The sequence below is a fragment of the Sinocyclocheilus grahami genome, unplaced genomic scaffold, assembly GCF_001515645.1.
Source record: "Sinocyclocheilus grahami isolate Dianchi unplaced genomic scaffold, SAMN03320097.WGS_v1.1 scaffold354.1, whole genome shotgun sequence".
Classification (NCBI taxonomy): Eukaryota; Metazoa; Chordata; class Actinopteri; order Cypriniformes; family Cyprinidae; genus Sinocyclocheilus; species Sinocyclocheilus grahami.
The window spans coordinates 332,095-356,102 of NW_015505533.1; the positions used below are offsets into that span (position 1 = coordinate 332,095).

At 39.0% G+C, this 24,008-nt stretch overlaps 1 protein-coding gene across 5 annotated transcripts; it reads right to left on the reverse strand.

Moving 5' to 3' along the window:
• Nucleotides 1-445: 445 nt before the first annotated feature.
• LOC107548744 (membrane-associated guanylate kinase, WW and PDZ domain-containing protein 1-like) lies at nucleotides 446-22,882 on the reverse strand. 5 transcript variants are annotated; one of them, XM_016229552.1, is made up of 9 exons: nucleotides 22,774-22,882; nucleotides 13,793-13,969; nucleotides 12,665-12,827; nucleotides 7,519-7,601; nucleotides 3,090-3,155; nucleotides 2,752-2,809; nucleotides 2,363-2,466; nucleotides 1,009-1,137; nucleotides 446-910 (listed from the first exon to the last, which is right to left on the reverse strand). In XM_016229552.1, exons 2-9 carry the CDS (start codon nucleotides 13,809-13,811, stop codon nucleotides 651-653), a joined length of 882 nt encoding a protein of 293 aa, XP_016085038.1. In that variant the 5' UTR covers nucleotides 13,812-13,969; nucleotides 22,774-22,882; the 3' UTR covers nucleotides 446-650. The 5 variants fall into 5 exon arrangements, with proteins under 5 accessions (XP_016085038.1, XP_016085037.1, XP_016085035.1 ...); XM_016229551.1 differs by having other exon boundaries at nucleotides 3,117-3,152; nucleotides 12,665-12,872; XM_016229549.1 differs by having other exon boundaries at nucleotides 3,090-3,152; nucleotides 12,665-12,872.
• Between the last annotated feature and the right edge of the window lie 1,126 nt (nucleotides 22,883-24,008).

Here is a 24,008-nt window from a genome sequence, read left to right on the forward strand (position 1 = left end):
CCGTGTATAAAGTTACTGTCTCTCAAAAGAAAGAGTCGACTCTGAATCATTGAAACGAGTCGTTTTTAAAACGAATCCCAAGCTGTTTCATGTTGACGTTAACATGAAACATTAGCATATTGCCCGCCCACTTGTTGGTCTTTTCGCGTTGGTCTGAATGAAGATGCAAATTCATTCTTTGCCACTAGGTGCAGATTTTGGAGTGGTAAAAATAGCGGTTTCCTCGGTAACGCTGTACACAAAGCAGCACTGCGCTCACAAACGCCGCTTTATCAGGCATTACAGGCGAGATGAAATGAAAATGAGAACACCACAGATTAGCGTCACACAAAGGAGGAGTTTGGAAAAATTTATCGTTGAGCAAATAAGGTAAAAATAAATGCATATTATAAGACAATGAACGTGTTTTATGACCTTGCATGCATGTCAGCCTGTTGTTGGGGACTCCCAAAACCAAAATATTAACCTTTCATTACCCATAATAGGGGCACTTTAATCAGATTCTGCTCACATTTAATGCAAAAGTGATGCCGCACAACAAAACTCCTTGTGGATTTTGTAATTTGATATGCAGTGTTTGTGAAGCACTCTCTGGTTTTGGATGATTAATATGTAAGAGGGGTGGGGCTTGGATTCCAGTGTGGGCGGGGCTAAAGGAGAGTGTGCTGTGCCTTATTAGGACACACACTCAGATGAACATGGAAGAGAAAGAGAAAGTCCAGACCTGTTTCCATCTTTCCGTCCACAGCGGCCGGTCCGTCCAGCACCAGACTCTTGATCTGTAGGAACTCGTCCGGTTCATCGCCGCCGACCACAGTGAAACCGAAGCCTCGCCGGCTCTTCAGCAGCTTAGTGCTTATGAAGGAGCCCTTGAGTTCGGCTGGATTACGAGTAAAGAACGGCTTTCCTCCTGCTCACACACACACACACACACACACACACCGAGTTACTCATTATTCAGTCGTGTCATTACAAATGCTCATTGAGTCAGTGTGAGTGAAGTCTCACGCCTGGGGCCCGGGGCCTGAGGGGCCTGAGGGGCCGACGGACTGCTCTGAGGGTCTCTGTATGTCTCCAGATGACTGGGCACATAAGAGCTGATTGCAGTGCCGGCAGACGAGTGCTCCTCTATCCATTCTGACACGAACAACAACACAAACAGAACAGAAATGAACAATAAACAAAAAACAATAAAAATCATTAAGAAGCACTGCATCAATGTCCAATAGAAAAAAATCTAACTTTTTGTTACACACACACACACATATTGCATATATTGGCATTTCTCAAATAATGTGATGGGCTTTTTTTTTTTAGTTAAATTGATATTTTCATTCAGCGAGGACACATTAAATTGACCAAGAATTACAGTAAATACATTAATAATCAGCATATTATAATTATTTCTGAAGGATCATGTGACAGTGAAGACTGGAGTAATGATGCAGAAAATTCAGCTTTAAATTTAAGTACATTTTAAATTAATTATATTTTACAATATATTCACATAGAAAACAGTGATTTTAAATTGTAAAATCTCAGAATATTACACCTTTTAATGTAATACCAAAGAAGTGTAGCCTTAGTGAGCATAAGAATCATAATTCAAAAGAATAAAAAAATAGATATCTTTGAAAGGATTTTGTGATTTAGTGTCTAGTCAAGTCATTTGATGCTTACAATTTATTCTGATTGTTCACTTTAGTCATTCTACTAACTATCAGCAACTTCATAATGTCAACCAGCAGTCGTTAGAGTATTACTGACTGTCTGCTTCATATCTGCTCACACTTTATTTTGATGTATATTCTACTGACTGTAGGTCACTTTGTTATAAGTACATATCCACTTCTTCTACTAACCCTAAACCTAATTTTTCTGAAATTGAGCTAAATAAATGCGCTTTCCATTGATGTATGGTTTGATAGGATAGGACAATATTTGGCTGAGATACAACTATTTGATCTGGTGGGTGCAAAAAAAATCAAAATATTGAGAAAATCATCTTTAAAGTTCTTAGCAATGCATATTACTAATCAAAAATTAAGTTTTGATATATTTACGGTAGGAAATTTACAAAATATCTTCATTGAACATGATCTTTCCTTAATATGCTAATGATTTTTGGCATAAAAGAAAAATGGATAATGTTGACTCATACAATGTATCGTTGACTTATGCATGCTTTTGTGCTTCAGGGTCACATATGTAAACTCATGTAAAGGAGAACATTAGAATGCAATGCTCACTGTGCTATGGAAGTACATACTACAGCATTACACAGGTAATAGCGTTTCTCAGCATGTTCAGGTTCTGGTAGTGTTTCACTATCTGTTCTAGTTGACTCTGAAGTGATCCGCACCTCTGATGTAGCGTCCGTCCTCCGGCGACTGCTGTGTGTCCAGCTGTTTCTGCCGCCGGGCCTCCAGAACCGGGTTCTCGTACTGCGTCTTACGGTTAATGTGACTGAGACACAGAGACACAGCCGGTCAGCATCAGCATCCTCAGACGCATCCAAGCTCTGCTGATTCTAATCATTCTCTACACTAAACCACACAGTGCCTGGAGCTATCTGAAGTGTGTTTTGTTTCTGAATGATGCCTACAGTAATTGTTTTCAAATAGAGCAAGCTGAGAGACCATTCACAGCAGTGTAGAACAGAATAAAGTCTGGGCCCTACATTCAAACACACACAACACTAGGAGTTTCTGTAAAATAACTGATTATGAGATGGAGGGATCTTACACTTACTCTACATAATAGACTCCATACACCGGGTCATCGATCTTCTCCCAGCCAGGAGGCAGTTCTGACCACAAACACAGACAAATCAAGAGCCACTGAGCAAAGAGATGACAGGCGCTGCAGCTATGTGCTTTCAGAGTTTAGTAAGTGTTGAGAAAGATCATTCAGCACTGTCACTTTTTTGGTAGTTTGAGAAGCAGCTTTTAGCAGCATTACATTCACTCTCTCTCTCTCACAGCATATCTCAGTACTAAAGACACACTCACACTCACACACACACACACACACACACACACACACTGCATGCAGAGAGAATCATGCTAACAATATTTTAATAATCACACCTGGCACAGGCGAGAGGAGAGACGTACCGAGATCATTGTCCAGCTCTTCTGTATGTACACCCTCTTCTCCAAGACAAGAACAAACAGACAAGTGTGAATATTTGATGATCAATGACAGAATAAGAGTGCAGAATTATCATGATCAAGGTGCCGCTTGCATGCAGTTCCTCAGATAATGAACACACATTCATTACCTTCAAAATCATAATATCTTTAAATTTATGTCCATACATTTTAAACCAGCTTCAGCTTTGCTGTTTTTCTATGACTGAGAATGTGGAGTGGGGGGTTGTGGGTAATAAATGAGTGCAGAGAGCATGCACAGGCGCACATTTCTTGTAGAATGTACTCTGAATTGTGACACAGTCTTTCTGAACTGTATTAAGATCAAACACAGTACAGACCTTACACTCCTTACATCAGATCATCCTCACTAAACACATCACACATCTCCTGAAATACATTAAATGTATATTTATACAGTTCTTACATAAGAACTCCGTATTTTTAAGTCAAGTCCATTTTAATTTGTATAACACTTTTCTCAATACAGACAGCTTCATTTAATCATCATTGCTTTACTCAAAGCAGCAGCCTTCCAGTTTCCTTTAGTCTGAATATTTATTTATTTTTGTATGTTGAATACTGATCTTGAACACAGACAGAGAATCTTTTTTCCTTTGGTGTCCATGATGGCAGTAATGTGCACTGCTGATGAATGACGCTGCCCTCTGCTGGTAACAGCCTGCAGGGACTCGCTCTTCCCGAGCCCAAACTGCATTCATCAGGTCGAGCAGATCTTCAGCGACACCCTAGCGCTCTGATGAACGAATCTGACGCTGATGTTACCCTATGACAGCTCTGCTCCAGGTCCTCAACAGTATCTGAAGCTTTTCCAGCTGTTTGTGAATTACTGGACAAAGATTAAGGGCAATCATTTTGTATTGTTTAGTTTCTAACCAGTAAACTAATTATTATATGGAAATTTAAGAGTTTATTCATTTCCATTCAGGTCTAGAAATCCCACACAGCCTGCAGGGACTTGCTCTTCCCGAGCCCGACCCGTATTCATCAGGTCAATCTTCTGTGACCCGGCACTCTGATGAACGAATCTGACGCTGATGTTATAGAATTTTAAGAGTTTATTAATTTCCATTCAGGTGCATAAACCCCACTGTTAAAATTCCCTCAAATATCCAAGTTACCCTTCTAGGGAACTCAACGCTGCACCCCCTAGGGGGCACATTTGGGAATGCAGCCTGCATGCCCAGTGTCTGAAGCACGTGTGAAACAACACCAATCTATTGGCCCACCTGGCCCATGACATCATCGGCGGGATGCCTGGAAGTATAAAAGGGCACCTGCTGAATACATCATCCTCTTTGCTGTCTTCAGGAGCTGTCTGTTTGAAGTGCGTGTGAGAGACCAAGGCAGGTGAGCAGTGTAGAAAGTGTGTGCCTCCGTTCCAGAGGTTTCTGGCGCTTGAGGATGTGCACAATCTATCTGTTATCTGTTTTTGGTCAGGAGCTTGCGCGTTCAGTGCCCGAGGGCTCTGAACACGCTCATTGTGAGTGTTATCCAATGAAAAGCTCCATTCGCGTTTGTCCCTCTTTTTTTCTCGAGAGATGAGTGACAAGCGTTTGCGTCTTGCGGTTCGGGTCCCGCTGTTGCCGAGGCACGGCGAAGACTCGGATCGCGGGTTTCACAGGGTTGAGATCGAGTCGAGCAGAGCCTTAGGGAATGTATGCCTCTGTGTTTGGATTCTAACACTCAAGGGCATGTTCTGCTTTCGCGTTTGTCTCGTGAATATATTTAAATATTCTGTGGAGAGCGGCTTGCGAGTTTTCTCTCCCAGGGTTTTCAGCACCTAGAGTGGTTATGGGGAATATCTTTTTGCTCTGGAATGTGGCGGTCTGAGGGCAGCTATATTCTAGCCTAGATTTTAATAACTAGGTTGGGTTCCCCTTGGCACAAGTTCTCGAGTAAGTGCTGAAGTCTTTGTTTAGGAATCTGCTATTCGAGGATAGCGGTGTTCCAGCGCGGAGACCGCTTCCCTTTTAGGTTTTTTAGATTGTGGTCTCTGTGAGCTCCTTGCCTGGACTGTGCTGTCTCCCCTTCGAAGGTTTTAAATAGATGGCCCACTTCCGTGGCCTGGGCAATCTTCAGCCTTATCTGAGGGAACTGCTATTCGAGGATAGCTGTGTCCAGCCCTCTAGTGCTATGGCTACTGCTTACTTCAGTCTTGATCTCGGACTATGATGTTTGTGTTCGCTCTTTAGTGAATCATTTACTGATGGTCTGGATCTCCCTCTTGTGAGATCTTGGTCAATAGCACGGTGCTTTGCTAGCCTACTGTGGGACTGACACGGATTGTGGACCTCCTTAATATAGCCTTCCGAGGGTGGTTATATTCCAGCCATTGTTTTTGGCAATACGGGCTCATTTGAATGCAGCTATCTGTGACTAGCTGTGTACTACTGCAATTGCGGTGAGCCCTCTCACGTAGTGAGCCTCTTTCCTAGAGCCTCGCTATCTGAGGATAGTTATGTGCTAGCTCAGGGATTGCTCCCCTGCTTATGGTTTTAAGTAGCGGTCTCTTGAGCCCTTACCTAGACAGTGCTGTCTCCCCTCTTTGGGTCGTAATTTGGTCCCCCTTCTGGTAGCCCTTCCCAGGTACATAATTATCTGAGGATATCTGTGTGCTAGCTCAGTGGCTGCTCCCCTTCCTAGGGTTTTTAATAGCAGTCTCTTTGAGCCCTTGCCTAGAGAGTGCTATCTCCCCTGCTAGGGTAGTAAGTAGATAGCCCACTCTATGTGTTCTGGGCAGTTCTGTAGGAAGGCTATCTAGGCTCTGACGCGGATTGGGGACCTCCCTTAGTATAGCCATCTGAGGGTGGTTATATTCCAGCCATTGGTATGGCAGGTTGGGCTTACCTGTATACAGCTATCTGAGGCTAGCTGTGTTCCATTGCGGTTGAGGTGAGCCCTCTTATGGAGTGGTCCCTTTTCCTACAGCCTAGCTATCTGAGGATAGCTATGTGCTAGCTCAGTGACTGCTCCCCTTCCTAGGGTCTTTAAGTAGTGGTCTCCTTGAGCCCTTACCTAGACAGTGCTGTCTCCCCTGCTAGGGTTGCAAGTAGACAGCCTACTCTTTGTAGTCTGGGTAGTTTCAGTCAGTTCCCCTTCTGGTAGCCCTTCCTAGGTGCATAGCTATCTGAGGATATCTGTGTGCTAGCTCAGTGTCTGCTCCCCTTCTTAGGGTTTTTAAGTAGTGGTCTCTTTGAGCCCTTGCCTAGACAGTGCTATCTCCCCTGCTAGGGTAATAAGTAGATAGCCCACTCTCTGTGGTCTGGGCAGCTCCGTAGGAAGGCTATCTTGGCTATGTTATTTTGGTCCACAAGCCTTCATAAGACCTTAGGAACATAGCTATCTGAGGATAGCTGTGTTTTAGCTCAGCAGCTACTCTCTTTACCTGAGATTTAAGTAGCATCCTTTGAGCTCCTCGAGAGGCTTTCTAGTTTGCCTCCTCAGTGGTCTTGTGTATCAAGGCTAGTTCTGCTCACATTGCATAGCTATCTGAGGATAGCTGTGCTCTTAACTTGGATGGGATGTTCCCCTTGACCTATTCGGGTTCCCCTTATTTCTGCTAAGTTGTGTGAGTGGCCCGTGGCGTCAGTGGCATGGCCCCTTTCTGAGGAAAGGCTTTGTCTATGTCTGTCGCTTCCTTGGTGCTCTCCCACAAGGTGGACAGGCATGCGCCTCGGCACGGCATGATTGGATTTCGTTCCCCAATGTGCCCCCTAGGGGGCACAGCGTTGAGTTCCCTAGAAGGGGAATGTCTTGGGTTACGCATGTAACCATGGTTCCCCGTGAGGGAACGAGACGCTGCGTCTCCTTGGCCCCCTGCGCCTTTGGCATGCCTGTCTACGTCTCCTTCAGACAGCTAAAGGGGATGACGTATTCAGCAGGTGCCCTTTTATACTTCCGGACATCCCGCCTATGACGTCATGGGCCTGATTGGCGTTGTTTCACACATGCTTCAGACACCGGTCATGCAGGCTGCATTCCCCAATGTGCCCCCTAGGGGGCGCAGCGTCTCTTTTCCTCTCGGGGAACAATGGTTACATGCGTAACCCGAGACGTTTTCCAAGACTTTGGGAATCTCCAGTGAAAAACACTTGTTGAGGGGGGTTAACAAAATAAGGAAAATTTGGATTTCTAATTATTTTAAAATTATTTTCATTGTCATCTTGAAGCCCTCTCGTGGGCCACTACTTGAGTGGACAAGTGTGTGTGAATTTAAGTGTGTCTCCCATTTAGTGAACATACACTAAGTAACATGGTTTCATAAGCATGAGATGATACTGGAACAGAGTGGTCCAAATGAAAACACAGGAGCGGTGGATGATGATGGATGATGCCGTCTTACCATCGTCGTCACAGTCCTCCAGAGGTTTGGGCTGTTTGTCCTGACATCGAGGGTCTATCCACGAGGTGGTCTTTGTGTTGTGGCTGTAAACAACATCATCACTGGTGTTAGTATGAGAGTACTGAAACGATCAGTCACAGATGTCTGAAGCGTGAGCAGCGGTTGTGTCAAACGCATGATTGGTGACAGTACACCAGCAGACCTAAAGGCCAGGACACACCAAGTCGACTTTAAAGAATTAGTGGTGACAAAAGCTGACAGTGTTGTCTCCCCGACTGGACCAAAAAGCTGTGCTTGAACACACCACACAGACTACAGCCGTCTGCAAACTAACACATGTGTTCTGCGCCTGCGTGAGAGGAGCTAGCTGTCTACATCAGCAGCTATCAATAGAAAATATCCTCCATTTAAAACGAGAAACTGAAACAAGGATAAACAAGATAAACGCACATATACGAAACAAAAACAAAGCAGCGCTTGCTTACCATTTTGAATAACTTCATCATTTCAAGTGGCTCATGCTTTTATGAAAATATTTGCATATTGGAATGCTTGGGAAAGATCATGCAACATTAGAACAGCCTTCTGTCTGTGCTGCCTTCATTTACTTACTCGTTTTCATCACTTTCACTTTAATTCTCAAGAATTGACTCATTTGCTAAACTGAACGTCCAATCAGATTTCCTCGATGAGAGCCAACGAGTGAAACACACTGAACAAACAAACTACCCACATGAAAAAATACTATAGTAATTTATAGTAAATACTGTAGTGTTTTTGACCCATACTATAGCAAAGTGTATTACACTGTATATATTATAGTATTTACAAATGACTTGCAGCTTGCATCAGACCAAGGCTGCATCTCATTGCTAGTTTTACTTGATCTTAGTGCTGCGTTCGACAGCATAGATCATGACATACTCATAGATTGATTACAAAACAATACAGGTATTTAAGGGCAGGCTTTATTTAAACGGGTAGTCAATACAATTATCACTAGTAAAATATGGAGTTCCACAAGGATCTGTCCAAGGTCCTCTGCTATTTTCAATATACATGTTGCCCCTTGGTAATATTATTAGAAAATATGGGATTAGTTTCCATTTTTATGCTGATGATACTCAACTATATATTTCTACAAGACCAGATGAAACTTCTAAATTATCTAAGCTAACAGAGTGTATTAAAAATGTAAAAGATTGGATGACCAATACGTTTTTCCTATTAAATTCAGATAAGACAGAGATATTACTTATTGGACCCAAAAAAATACACAGAATCTCTTGGATTACAATTTGCATCTAGATGAGGGGTTCGAGCACCCACGGAAAAACACGAGCTAGTCTCCATTCATTTAAGAAATGGATTGCAGCTTGTATGACTTATTCTTGTTTTCATAGTTCATTTGAGACCGTTTTTGGTATTATTTTAATGGCAAATGTCAAGAGTGCATTGTAATACGAGATGGTACCAGCACGAATCTCTCGGCTTGCAGCGGGCTTTTTCTCCCATATAGTGATTATGGCTTTGCGCTCCTTCAGATATTACGTGTGTGCCCTCAAACTTTGTCCTGTGAATGCGCGAATAAGTGCTTATTGTAAACAGGTATTTTGCCCCTTGGTAATATTATTAGAAAATATGGGATTAGTTTCCATTTTTATGCTGATGATACTCAACTATATATTTCTACAAGACCAGATGAAACTTCTAAATTATCTAAGCTAACAGAGTGTATTAAAAATGTAAAAGATTGGATGACCAATACGTTTTTCCTATTAAATTCAGATAAGACAGAGATATTACTTATTGGACCCAAAAAAATACACAGAATCTCTTGGATTACAATTTGCATCTAGATGAGGGGTTCGAGCACCCACGGAAAAACACGAGCTAGTCTCCATTCATTTAAGAAATGGATTGCAGCTTGTATGACTTATTCTTGTTTTCATAGTTCATTTGAGACCGTTTTTGGTATTATTTTAATGGCAAATGTCAAGAGTGCATTGTAATACGAGATGGTACCAGCACGAATCTCTCGGCTTGCAGCGGGCTTTTTCTCCCATATAGTGATTATGGCTTTGCGCTCCTTCAGATATTACGTGTGTGCCCTCAAACTTTGTCCTGTGAATGCGCGAATAAGTGCTTATTGTAAACAGGTATTTATTAAACCATTATATTTAGTGATGCGCAACCCTCATAGAAAGAATATGTGTATTATTTGTTTACTAAATAATGTATTTGCAGTCAGTGCATTTCACTTCACAAAATACATTTTGAGCAGCAAATTCATCAAATGCACTATCCAATGGTGTATACTCTAGAAAAAAACTAACAGCCAGAATAATTAATTACTGAGTCATGAGAATTAAACATTTGAATATCTGTATGATAACCAGTTATTATTTAGTCGTGGAAACAGCAGTGAAAATGCGTTTTTTAAAAAAAGAAAAAAAACCTGCACATTGGGGGGGTGGGTCTTGAGCACCCACCGGCAGAAACATAAATCGGCGCCTATGTCTAGACGGATGTACTGTTACTGCCTCTACAGTCCAAAATATGGTTGTTATATTAGATAGCAACTTATCTTTTGAAAATCATATTTCCCATTTTACAAAAACAGCATTCTTTCATCTTAGAAACATTGCCAAGTTACGAAACATGTTACCTGTTTATGATGCAAAAAAGCTTGTTCATGCATTCATGACCTCTAGACTGGACTACTGTAATGCACTGCTAGCTGGTTGTCCTGCATCTTCAATAAACAAGCTACAGGTGGTCCAAAATGCAGCGGCTAGAGTCCTTACCAGGTCAAGAAAATATGATCATATTACCCCAATTTTACAGTCTCTGCACTGGCTACCTATTAAGTTCCGGATCAGTTACAAAATATTATTACTTGCCTATAAGGCCCTTAATGGGTTAGCTCCTGCGTACCTAACTAGTCTTCTACCACGCTACAATCCATCACGCTCCCTAAGGTCGCACAACTCTGGACTTTTGGTAGTACCTAGGATGGCAAACTCCACTAAAGGAGGTAGAGCTTTTTCGCATTTGGCTCACAAGCTCTGGAATAGCCTTCCTGATAACGTTCAGGGTTCAGACACACTCTCTCTGTTTAAATCTAGATTAAAGACACTTCTTTTTAGCCAAGCATTCACATAATGTATCTCATAACTTTGTACTTCAGCTGATCAAGGTGCACTTTTTCATTCTTTTACTTGGGTTGAACACAGCATCTTTGCTTGGTTGGAACAGCAGCTACGCTAATTTAGTCTCTATCTGCTTCTCAGTTTCTGCCACGGGACTTGCATCCCAAGGCAACTAGGAATTACACAAGCTTCAATCCAACCCTTACGAAGATCTGAGAAGAGATGATGCCAACCCCTCCGAAGACCTCAGATGATGCTAACCATGGAAAAACGTATAAAACTACCAAATTTTGCTTAATAGCAACCTTTAATCGCAACATATAATCATTGCAGTTAATAGTGTTCACCGTCTGTTTGATTACGTGTAATATGTAACTATAATTCTTACTGTACATTCCTGCCATACAGGTGCATCTCAATAAATTAGAATGTCGTGGAAAAGTTCATTTATTTAAGTAATTCAACTCAAATTGTGAAACTTGTGTATTAAATAAATTCAACGCACACAGACTGAAGTAGTTTAAGTCTTTGGTTCTTTTAATTGTGATGATTTTGGCTCACATTTAACAAAAACCCACCAATTCACTATCTCAACAAATTAGAATACTTCATAAGACCAATAAAAAAACATTTTTAGTGAATTGTTGGCCTTCTGGAAAGTATGTTCATTTACTGTACATGTACTCAATACTTGGTTGGGCCTCCTTTTGCATGAATTACTGCATCAGTGCGGCGTGGCATGGAGACAATCAGCCTGTGGCACTGCTCAGGTGTAATGGAAGCCCAGGTTGCTTTGATAGCGGCCTTCAGGTCATCTGCATTGTTGGGTCTGGTGTCTCTCATCTTCCTCTTGACAATACCCCATAGATTCTCTATGGGGTTCAGGTCAGGCGAGTTTGCAGGCCAATCAAGCACAGTAACACCATGGTCATTCTAAAGGAGCCCCTAGCAAGTATTGAGTACATGTACAGTAAATGAACATACTTTCCAGAAGGCCAACAAATCACTAAAAATGTTTTTTTTAATAGGTCTTATGAAGTATTCTAATTTGTTGAGATAGTGAATTGGTGGGTTTTTGTTAAATGTGAGCCAAAATCATCACAATTAAAAGAACCAAAGACTTAAACTACTTCAGTCTGTGTGCATTGAATTTATTTAATACACGAGTTTCACAATTTGAGTTGAATTACTGAAATAAATGAACTTTTCCACGTCATTCTAATTTATTGAGATGCACCTGTATTAGTCAACACTAATAGCCTACTCCTAAATGTAATGTAGTAATGTAATATTTTCTGTAAAGCTGCTTTGCAACAACTGTATCGTGAAAAGCGCTATACAAATAAACTTGAATTGAATACAACACTTTGTTAATGAATGCTACAGCATACTGTAGTATTAACCATAGTGAACTGATAAACTTTAATAAATACTGTAGTATACTTTTGTTTTAATACAGTAAACTGTAATGTATTGAAATATATCCTATAGTTGTAGAAAACTTAGTACAGTTTTGGGTAAAGTAATTTGTTTATATTACTATAGCTGTTATATTACCACAGCAACTATAGAATTACCACAACAAATTAATTCAAGTAGTTTACTACAGTATGGTTCAAAAATACTATAGTATTTATTTACTATAAATTACTATAGTATTTTACAGACGCTCACCAACGGCTTGGTGTGTCCCAGGCTTATTGTGCTGATCTTGCTGAAACTTGTGTGTGTGTGTCTGAGAGAGAGTGAGTGTGTGTGTGTGTGTGTGTGTGTGTGTGTGTGTCTGAGAGAGAGAGAGTGTGTGTGTGTGTGTGTGTGTGCGTGTGAGTGTGTGTGTGTGTGTCTGAGAGAGAGTGTGAGTGTGTGTGTGTGTGTGTGTGTGAGTGTGTGTGTGTGTGTGTGAGAGAGAGTGTGAGTGTGTGTGTGTGTGTGTGTGTGAGTGTGTGAGAGAGTGTGTGTGATCTTGTAGCGTGGCTCTGAGTGAAGTGTCTTACTCGATGAAGTAAATCTCTCCGCTCTCGGTGTAGGCGGTCTCCCAGTTGTCCGGCAGCGCTCCGAGTGGGTCCTGATCCGGAGGAAGGCCCGGCGGCGAGGTGGCCATGTTGTTCAGCACATAGCTGGGGGCATTGTCTCGCACCTCCGGCCGGCTAGAGTCTCCTGTGCACAGCAGGGGAGAGGGGAAGAGACTACGAGCTAAGAACTCTGGGTAAAACACAGGAGCAGTGGGAGGAGACACAAGAGAAGAGTCATAAACGCATGCACAACCCTGCTGTGAGTAGAGCTGGGTATCCAGAACCGCTCCCAAATTACCAAGAACCGGGGGATTCGATAAGACACGTGCATTTCGATTCAGTGTTTGATTCCTGCATTCACATGTTAATGATGGTGATTTTAAACGATTTAAGCGCAGGAGGGAAATCGAATTGATAAGAATCGATAAGCAGAATCGGAATCGATACAATTCAAACGATACCCAACACTAGCTATGAGCCTGTGCCTTTAGTATTAGCTAGTCGCTAAGCTAACATCATGAGCTACGCTCATCAAGACAAAACATATTGGGACACATACATTTTAGGAAGAACAGTCCAGTTAGATGAATTAGATTTAATGTTTTTTCCCCCCTGTTTTCTGTAGTCACTGAAATGTAAATGGATTCCTATAAGGTTTTTTGAACAGCTTATATTGATCCTTTTGGTACTGAATTAAATTAAAAATTAAAACTAACTGACTGTTCAGTGCTGGAATACAGTAAGCTCATAATCATCTGATCTTCATGTGTTTTGTTGGTCGTGTTCATCCCGGCTCATACTGCTCTGTTGTCCAACAGCTGAGACGAGAGCACAGCAGACTGCTAATAATACACAGCTAGCAGCGTTCAGAGTCGCTACAGACAAGACCCTCACAAAATAAAGCCTTCAGTCTGTAGAGCCTCAACAGTGTTACTGAGCAGCCGCCTTTCTCACTTTCTGCTGTCTGTTCTGTTTATCCTGCAGTTACAAACTCAAACTCTAGCAGTAATGCTCTCTTAAACACACACTCACACACTCAGAAATCAGCCCGCCTGATCTCAGCACGTGATCTGATCATTCACACACACACACACACACTCACTCACTCACCTGTAAACGTGTTGTTCATGTCTGCATCCTCCTGCAGCGCTGTCTGCTCTACTCCTGCATGCTTCACACAATCGCAGCACTTCTGGGAACCAGTGCAACTGTGTCACAAAGCATCATGGGTAATCACTGTCCTACTGAGAGGCTGGATGGGTGGCTTGGGTGTCCCATAATAGTTACCTAGGCAACCAAGAACCCATTAGCATGCTTGAAAAGAAAGAGGGACAGAAAGCATGGCAGAGAAAGAGAGATTTGTAAAACACGCACACACACACACACACACACACACACACTCGGCTCAGTACAGGAGAACACAGCAGAGGCGTCTGTGGGCCTTCCTCTAAAACTAACACTAGAGAGTGTGGTAGGGTTTCTCCAGAAGCACACAGACATTTTTGAATGTTTGGTCAGAGACTGTAGCTAAAAACAATCAGCACACAAGCAGGCTACAACATTCATATCCTGGAGTCTGACACATGCAATATTCAGGGACATACGCAGGTTTTTATAAATACTAATGGAGATTGGTAGGGGGTTCGGGGGCATGCTCCCCTGAGAAAATATTGATTTTCCTGACCTACATGTGTGCATTTTAAGATGTTTTAAGGCTCATATACTGGATAATATAGGTTTACAACCAAGTCAGTGGGCAGTAGTAGCATCAATTATTTTTCAAGATAACAGACTTTTAAACATGAGAATCAGATTAAATGTTGCAATGAATGACCCACGCTACAAACTGGAAATAGAGAAGATATACTTTGTTTATGTTTATGAATTTAATAAACTCAGTTATAATTATCCTGGTAGCCTTCAGTAAAATCACATGTCTAAAATGATTACACATGAATATTATTAATTTTTTATTCACACTGATAGAAATTAATCTTTTCCAATAACTTTAAACTGATTTTTACATTTTATGGGCATTTTTACCTTTATAAAGCCATTTTTTCTAAAAATGTCCATTATCTTTTGAGTCAAATTCTTACATTTAATCAGTGAATTAGAATAATGAGACATTTGGGCTGGTTATAATTATCCTGGTAGCCTTCAGTAAAATCACGTCTAAAATAATTAAACATGAATAGGGCTGCCACTAATGACTATTTTTATTTTGATTAATCTATCGACTAATTTATCGATTAATTGATTCATCTAAACGATTAATTTCCCACAAAAAAATCTACAATTTTACTTAAGAATATTTTATTAAACTATATTTCATTAAACTAAATGAAATCCAAAAGTAAAAAAGTAAAGTGCAACAGAGTGCAAGAAGCAAGTGTCCATCTCGTAGTCCAAATCACTGAAATCAAAGTTCAGTATTATAGTGTAAGAATGACAACATATCCACCTGTTCTAGTCTACTAATAATACAATTACATTTACATTTAGTCATTTAGCTCAAAGTTGGAGGAGAACATTCTTCTCGATATAGATTATTAAAGGATCCCATGTTTTGTAAAACGTTCTGGTTGGTCCTCTTAGAAAATATTAGATTTTTTCAGTTTTTAGAAAAAACATTACATCACTAAGCCATAGTGACAATTTAGGTGGCATTGGTGATTTCCCCTCTAAAAGAATTCTTCGTCTAGCTATTAATGTTGCAAATGCCATGGCATTTTCTTTATCTTTAGTTATGTGAATGTCTACACTTGTAACTCCAAACAGAGCCATTATTGGGTTAGGCTGCATTCTTAAATTAAATGCGGAGTTTAAAATTTAAAATATTGAAGACCAAAATTGTCTCAGTTTAGTACATGACCAGAACATACTGTATGGGTTAGATCTGCCTTAAATGCACTGCACCGATCACAGGTTTCATCTATATTTGGGTATAGTTTAGCCAGTTTGGTTTTACTATAGTGAATACGGTAGAGAACTTTCATCTGAATCAGATTGAGTCGTGCACAAGATGAAGTCCTATTTATTCTGTCAACAGCTTTGTCCCAAGTGTCTTTGGATATGTCAATTCCCAACTCTCCTATCCGTTCTGTTTTGATCTTCTCTAGTGATCTATTTTGGAATGTCATAATTAAGTTATATATTTTGGAAATGAGGCCCTTGAGGTATGTAGGGGTCTTAAGAACCAAGTCCAATCCTGATTCAGAGGGCATTTGAGGAAACGCAGAGCAATGGGCCTGAATAAAGTGTCGAAAAATCTGACTTTTGAAGATTACATTTTTGAATCAGGTCATTGCAATTAGCAAAAATATTATCAATGAAAAAGTCACTGCATTTAACTATACCCAAGTCCTGCCATTGCTTGAAAAGTAGGATCTAGCTTGGCAGCTGGGAAAAGATGATTATTACATATGGGGGTTTCCAAGGAAAAGTCTGTGAGTTGAAATGCTTGTCTAAACTGATTATATATTTTGAGAGTCAAAATTACAACTGGACTTTTAAAATTAAAACTGCGATGGTGAGAATGGTGACTTCATTGTAATCAGCACTGACAGCGATGTTGATTTGCAAGATTTAGCCTCCGCTTCACACCATTCTATACGTGGGGACTGAAACTAATAAATAACTTTTTGTAAATTTGCTGCCCAACAATAATTTAGCAATTTGGGAGAGCCAGTCCTCCGTCCTTTTTAGGTTTTTCAAGAAACTCCCTGCGTATTCTTGGCTTTTTGCCCCCCCCCATATAAAGGAAGACAGCAACCTATTGATTGACTGAAAAAAGGACTTTGGCAAGAAAATTGGAAGACTCTGAAACAAATACAATAATCTGGGTAACACATTCATTTTAACACAATTGATTTTATCAGTTAAAGACAAATATATAACACTCCACCGTTGGAAATCTGATTCAAGTTTTTTAAGTATGGGATTATAATTTGCTTTAAACAGATCAGTGTACAAACGGGTAATATTTATTCCTAAGTATTTAAATCTTGATTTTGATATACAAAAGGGCAAGTCTGTATCTGTAATCTGATCTGCCATATGATTTACAGGGAAGCATATACTTTTAGAGAAGTTTAATTTATAACCTGAAAAGTAACCGTACTCTTTTAATATTTTCACAACTTCAGAGATGCATGATAGTAGGGGTGTTATGGTACACAAATATGACAGTTCGGTACGTACCTCGGTTTTAACGTCACGGTTCGGTATGATTTCGGTACAGCAGGGGGAAAAACTAAAAAAAAAAACATTTTTTTTTTTTTAAATGGTTTACTGAACAAGTTGCTCTTTCTTTAAATACATTCAGTTATAATAAGAGGTGGAGGTTTGGGTCGGCCGTGACTCGGGGTCCGAGGCTCGCAGAGCTGGCAAACTTGGGTCGAAGTTGGGCCCCGGGCTCCCCCCCGGGGGAAAATAAAATGTTCTTAGTGATAAAAATCTACCTCAGTTTATGCTTAAAACTATAGGAAGCCCTCTTACATTATAAGGTTACAATTAGGCCTAACAACTTAACCCAAACTTAAATTTAATTACTATTTATTTTTAAATAGATGATCAACACTTAAAAAAAATTACAAAATTAAAAATTAAAATTGTATGCAAACATGTAAATTGCACATAATGCAGTTTTTAAATTAACTTATAAATAAAACAAATTCTAAGCTATTTGTTAAAATATATTCAATTACACAATGGCTGTCGTAGCATGTTTCATAACAGATTCATTTAAACATACTGTACATTAAGTGATCAAGACTAACAGGTTTAGTAAAATATAATGAGTATGTGGTGTAATATTTTGCTAGACTTCAAACGAGCTGTGGACACTGATGACTTGCTGAGGTAAATTAAATGCTACGTGACATTTTATTTCCACGCTGTAGTATTGATTGTCTTTCTGCGGTTGAAACACTGATTGAGCAATTACATGAGGAATGAGATGTTCAGTCATGTTTATTCGCGTTCAAACTAGTAGTACAGAGGAAGGAATTATCGCGTTCAGTCGCGCTCTGCTCTGCACAAATCTGCGGGGCCTCACGGCTCAGACATGGGAACCGGAGCTGATCGCGGCCGCTCTATTCAGTGCTTGTGTTGGGATTATACCAGCACGTTTCTGAACCATCCCAGAAGCGGCTCTCTAAGGCGTTTATACAGCGATCTGTCATGCCACCTAAAAGACAGTCAAAATGCCATTTATTATTTGAATTTCCTGAGAAGAAGGGAAAAAAACTGTATTCATGCGGTACACATGCGTACCGAACCGAAAGACCCGTACCGAAACGGTTCGGTACGAATACATGTACCGTTACACCCCTAAATGATAGTGGGTCAGTTATATATAATAACAGATCGTCAGCATATAGAGAGACTTTATACTTTACACCCCTTCTTTTAATACCACTGATAGACTGTGATGATCTGAGTACTGATGATAATGGCTCTATAGCCAAAATAAATAGCAAAGGGCTAAGGGGGCATCCTTGCCGTGTGCCTCTAGACAAGGAAAAATATTGTGATACTATCTTATTTGTGACTACGGCTGCCTTAGGTTGATGATAAAGCAGGTGAATCCAGGAAATTAATTTTGAGCCAAATCCAAATGTATCTTATAGCTACAGCAAATAAATAGTTCCATTCGACTCTATCAAACACTTTCTCTGCGTCTAGAGAAATAATCACTTCAGGATTACCCTCTGACACAGGAGAATGCACAGCATTAAGAAGTTTCCTAATATTAATGAAGGAGTGGCGCCCCTTTATGAAGCCTGTCTGGTCTTGTGAAATAATATCTGGTATTATGTACTCTTGATTATTAAAATTTAATGGAACCTTTAAAACGGAATACAGAAAATAATGGAAAACAGAATTTGGTAAAGATAAAACTGTAAAACTCAATTAATTAGACAGGCTTTTTGATTAATAACATTTAATTTAACCATTAAAACAGAGTATAGAAAAATGAAAATGGAAAAAAATGAATTTGGAAATAAAACGGATTTCAAAGTGCCCTATAATTATAATACATTTTTTTGTGGTAATAAAAATAGATGTTATTATGACAGCACTTTTTTTAAAACTAAGTTTCAATATCGTGATAATACCGTATACCGTGATAAAAGCATTAGCAATGAATCGCAACATGAGAATTTGATACCGGCGTATCCCTAATTAGAACTGCATCACATAATTATTTAATTAAATTGTAGCATTTGTGAATTCACAATTATGCTTAATTATGATTTTTAAATGGTTTAATATATCATGCAGCCTTGGGAAACAGACTAATAATGTGTTTTATACATTCTCATCTGAGAAATGTGCCACTTGTTGCCATGTTAGTCGACGCGAGCAAAATGAAGTCGAATAAAATCGACGAATCACGACAGCCATAATCATGAATATTATTATTATTTTTTTTTTTATTCACACTGATAGAAATGAATCTTTTCCAAAAAGTTTAAACTGATTTTTACATTTTATGGGCATTTTTACCTTTATAAATAAATTTTTTCCTAAAAATGTCCATTGTCTTTTGAGACAAATTCTTACATCTGTCTAGCTGAACTAGCCACAGCCAGACAGACCTTCTTCTCAAACCTTATAAACAGTAACTTAAACAACACTCACACTCTTTTTGCTACTGTTGAGAGACTGCCAACACCCCCCCCCCCACCCCCCACCTCCGGCCAGCACTGTAATATCAGAATGGCGATTGGCACATCCCCAAGTTATGCAGAGGTCACACTTAGTGGACATCTATGACATGTGGAGTCCCACAAGGCTCAATTTTTGCACCGCTCATGTTTAGCCTGTATATGCTCCCACTAAGTCAAATAATGAGAAAGAACCAAATTGTCTATCACAGCTATGCTGATGATACCCAGATTTACCTAGTCTTATCTCCAAATGACCACAGCCCCATTGACTCCCTCTGCCAATGCATTGATGAAATTAACAGTTGGATGTGCGAGAACTTTCTTCAGTTAAACAAGGAAAAAACTGAAGTCATTGCATTTGGAAACAAAGATGAAGTTCTCAAGGTGAATGCATACCTTGACTCTAGGGGTCTAACAACTAAAAATCAAGTCAGGAATCTTGGTGTGATTCTGGAGACAGACCTTAGTTTCAGTAGTCATGTCAAAGCTGTAACTAAATCAGCATACTATCATCTCAAAAACTGCAAGAATTAGAGGTTTTGTTTCTAATTACAATAGTCCACCAGCAGGGTGGACTATTGTAACGGTCTCCTCATAGGGCTTCCTAAGAAGACCATTAGACAGCTGCAGCTCATCCAGAACGCTGCTGCCAGAATTCTGACTAGAACCAGAAAATCTGAGCATATTACACCAGTCCTCAGGTCCTTACACTGGCTTCCAGTTATATTTAGGATTGATTTTAAAGTACTTTTACTCGTTTATAAATCACTCAATGGCCTAGGACCTAAATACATAGCAGATATGTTCACTGAATATAAACCTAACAGACCACTCAGATCATTAGGATCGAGTCAGTTAGAAATACCAAGGATTCACACAAAACAAGGGGAATGTGCTTTTAGTCATCATGCCGCTCGCAGTTGGAATCAGCTTCCAGAAGAGATCAGATGTGCTAAAACATTAGTCACATTTAAATGCAGACTCAAAACTCATCTGTTTAGCTGTGCATTTATTGAATGAGCACTGTGCAACGTCCGAACTGATCGCACTGTATTTTATATATAATCATTTCCTATTTTTAACTGTTTTAAATTAATTTTAAATCAGTTTTTAAATCATTTTAAAAGTTTTCAAATTCCTTGTTTTATTGTTGATTTTTTTTTTAATCAAAAATCTTGATTTTTTTTTTAATGATTATTTTACTTCCTTTTATGTAAAGCACTTTGAATTACCATTGTATATGAAATGTGCTATATAAATAAACTCGCCTGGCCTTGCCTATTAACACTCACTCCAAGAACTGATTTTGATGTTTACACAAATCATGATATTTAGGCTATGCATGCTTTGCTTTGGAGCAAATTGTCAAGTTTGTCAAAGAATTACAATGCTGGACTTAATGTAGATATTTTTTATATTCTCTCATATTTTTCGTCCATCCTTTGAAAGGCCATGCAGACAAAATAGTTTTTTTCTGAAGAGACACTATCACTTTGTGATGATCAGATTAAATTTCATGTCAAGTAAGCACGCTGATAATTCAAATTGTAATTATTTAAGGGTTCACTTTTATTTAAATATACATAATCTATGTGTCTCTAAACAGAAGTCCATGGCAAGACCCTTTTTGACTGCTAGATGAGTGTGTGTAAATATTATGTGGTCTATCAATGCCTTGACACATGCAACGTCCGAACTGATCGCACTGTATTTTATATATAATCATTTCCTATTTTTAACTGTTTTAAATTCATTTTAAATCAGTTTTTAAATCATTTTAAAAGTTTTCAAATTCCTTGTTTTATTGTTGATTTTTTTTTTTATGATTATTTTACTTCCTTTTATGTAAAGCACTTTGAATTACCATTGTATATGAAATGTGCTATATAAATAAACTTGCCTTGCCTTGCCTTGCCTTACATTTAATCAGTGAACATGTGGGCTGTTACCAGGCAAATTAAATCAATATAAACAAAATTAATCTTTGCAATGCAGAGGAAACACAGAAGCTGCATCTGAAGTGGCATTTAGTTGTATTTACACACTGTTTAATACAGCTCAGATGGACATGAATGCAGTTAACCTGCAGTTGCAAATGCATAAATAATATTTTGATATTTTAAACATAAAATATTGAATACTGATATTTTAAATGATTTAAAACATGAAAAAAAAAAGTAGGTGTACCGCCAGTAGGTGGAAGCGAGTCACTGTTAGTAAGTGAGTCATTGCGATTGAACCAAATCATTTAAACGGTTGATTCATTCAGGAACGAAACACCGTCATGTTGCTCAGAGACACAATGGAATCATTTTTGTTGGCGAAATAGAGCAAAAACAGGAAATATTGTGTCTTAAACATAAGTCTCTTAATATTAACTTCTTGTTTATTGAACTGTTGTATTAAATCAATATCACATTTGTAATCATGGTAATTTTTGGAGAAAAACGGCACTTTTTGTGTGAAATTGATTAACTATATGAAGTGGTATAAATATATACATTTTCATGTCTTGAATTATGTGATCATTCTAAATATATTTTAATAGACTGAATCATGCAGTGAAAGAACGCACTCTAAATGCGCACTTGCACTAGTCACGCTGTAGGGCTGTTTTGAATGGTTTTTGCAAAATACTCGATAATGTCAAATCGCATATCGTTAAAACAACAATTACGATATTATCGCAGACTATATATATATCGCACACTCCTACCGCCGAGGCATCTCATTTGAGAAGATCTGTTATCTTGGCTTTTTATCTATGCAGCACCAAAGCAGAATTAATATAAGGTAATTATTTTACAACTTCTGTTATTGGAAAAATACCGAGGTCTGGACCTTGAGGACCTCAGTGGTGGGTACGGCCCTGGCAATATCAATGCACTGAAGGTAGCTTGAAGAATACTGCATTCATAGTTGGATTTATAATAAATGGGCGTCATCTAACATGTCGCCATCAAATTTATTTAATACATTCCTAATCATTTTTTACATTATAATGCTTTTTAAATTTTGCTGTTCAATTGTAAATTTGGACACATGCACACAAAAATCAGTAAATGAGTTAAAGACACAATCTTACACATTATAATTCATGCTTGTTAAAAAAGTTCAGTTCAGTCATACAAAGAGGGCGAGTGACTTCTGGATATCATTAACATCATTAACTTCAGTAATACAGTCAAGTATTTCTCTATCCTATACTGATAAATGGCAGTTTGTCAAATGTTTCTGTAAATATTGCGCATCCATCAAAGTGTTTGAGATGCTCAAGGTTGAGTTCCCTCTGCTTTGTTTTTGGCTATGCTAGCATGCTAATGCTCTCTTTGGGGGGCGATCGCTCCATGAGCTGATATGAAGCTCTGTGTGATGATGATGATGATGATGATGGACTGAGGGTTTGTGACTGACCGTCATGCGTTCCTATCTCTAGCAGTCCTCCGCTCCGCTCTAGCTCCAGGAAGTCCTCCACAGACAGGACGTTGTAGTCCACACCATGGAGCTCTCCGTCACGAGGAGGAACCTGCGAGAGAAACACAAGGGTCAGATCTCCAAAACACAGTGGTTTGTGCAGACCATGGCAGGCGACACACTCTAGGAGTCTGAGAGATCTTCACAGTATGTTGATTTTATTTCTCATGTTTACGGATGACTGGAAGACTATTAGCAGTGATGCATTGCGATTCTCTCTTCAACGCTTCTCGAAAAGATTCTGGGGGTTGTTGTTTTTTCCCCCACATATGGCATGTGTGTGCAAAACTCAGGTACTGACAGACTTTCATATGCGCTGTGCGTTTGTTTGTCCTGAAGCTCGAGCACGGCTGCGGTTAAACACACATGCATCTCTGAATACTTTTATGATAGGAAATTAGGGATGTAACGATTCACTCAACTCACGATTCGATTCACGATTTTGATTTCACGATTTGATTCACGATTTTCTTTTCTTTTTTTACAAAATCAGAATCAGAATCAGAATGAGTTTTTATTGCCAGGTATGTTTACACATACGAGTTTTTTTACAAAATCAGAATCAGAATGAGTTTTTATTGCCAGGTATGTTTACACATACGAGGAATTTGTTTTCATGACAGAAATGAGATTTAAGACAAATTATAAATGAAATGTGTCCTTTTATTATTGCTTGAAGAAAAAAATGCTGCACATTTCTTTGTGAAATTGAAATATAACACTATAATAATATACTAATATAGCACTTGCATATTACTGCTCTTTTGTTGGTTTTGATTGCTTCTATTGTCCTCATTTGTAAATCGCTTTGGACAAAATATTCTGCTAAATTACAAAATTTTAATATAATGTAAATGCAACAAAACTACATTGAAATTTTAAAACAATCCCCAAATCAAATAAATAAGTAACACAAATAAAAGAAATCTCTTCATATAAACAAACTAAGGCTTTGTTTGTGCTCTTTCCATTTACAATTAGAGGCAACCACTGCATTTTAATCCTGATCCAAACAAAGTAGTTTTTAATCTGAATTAGATTGTATAATTTTTTAATTTGAAGCAAAAACAGAATGGTTTGACTTCAGTTTTATGAAAATATACATAAAAATATCTGCATGAAACCGAAACAGCAGACGAGCTGAACGAGACGCAGATGCACTCTCTGCCAGCAGG

Coding starts and splice junctions, on each gene's coding strand:
- LOC107548744 (XM_016229548.1), bottom strand. Junction 7,602..12,664: donor GGAGAGATTTACTTCATCGA/GTAAGACACTTC, acceptor TGTTGTTTACAG/CCACAACACAAAGACCACCT. Junction 2,467..2,751: donor TATGGAGTCTATTATGTAGA/GTAAGTGTAAGA, acceptor TCTGTGTCTCAG/TCACATTAACCGTAAGACGC.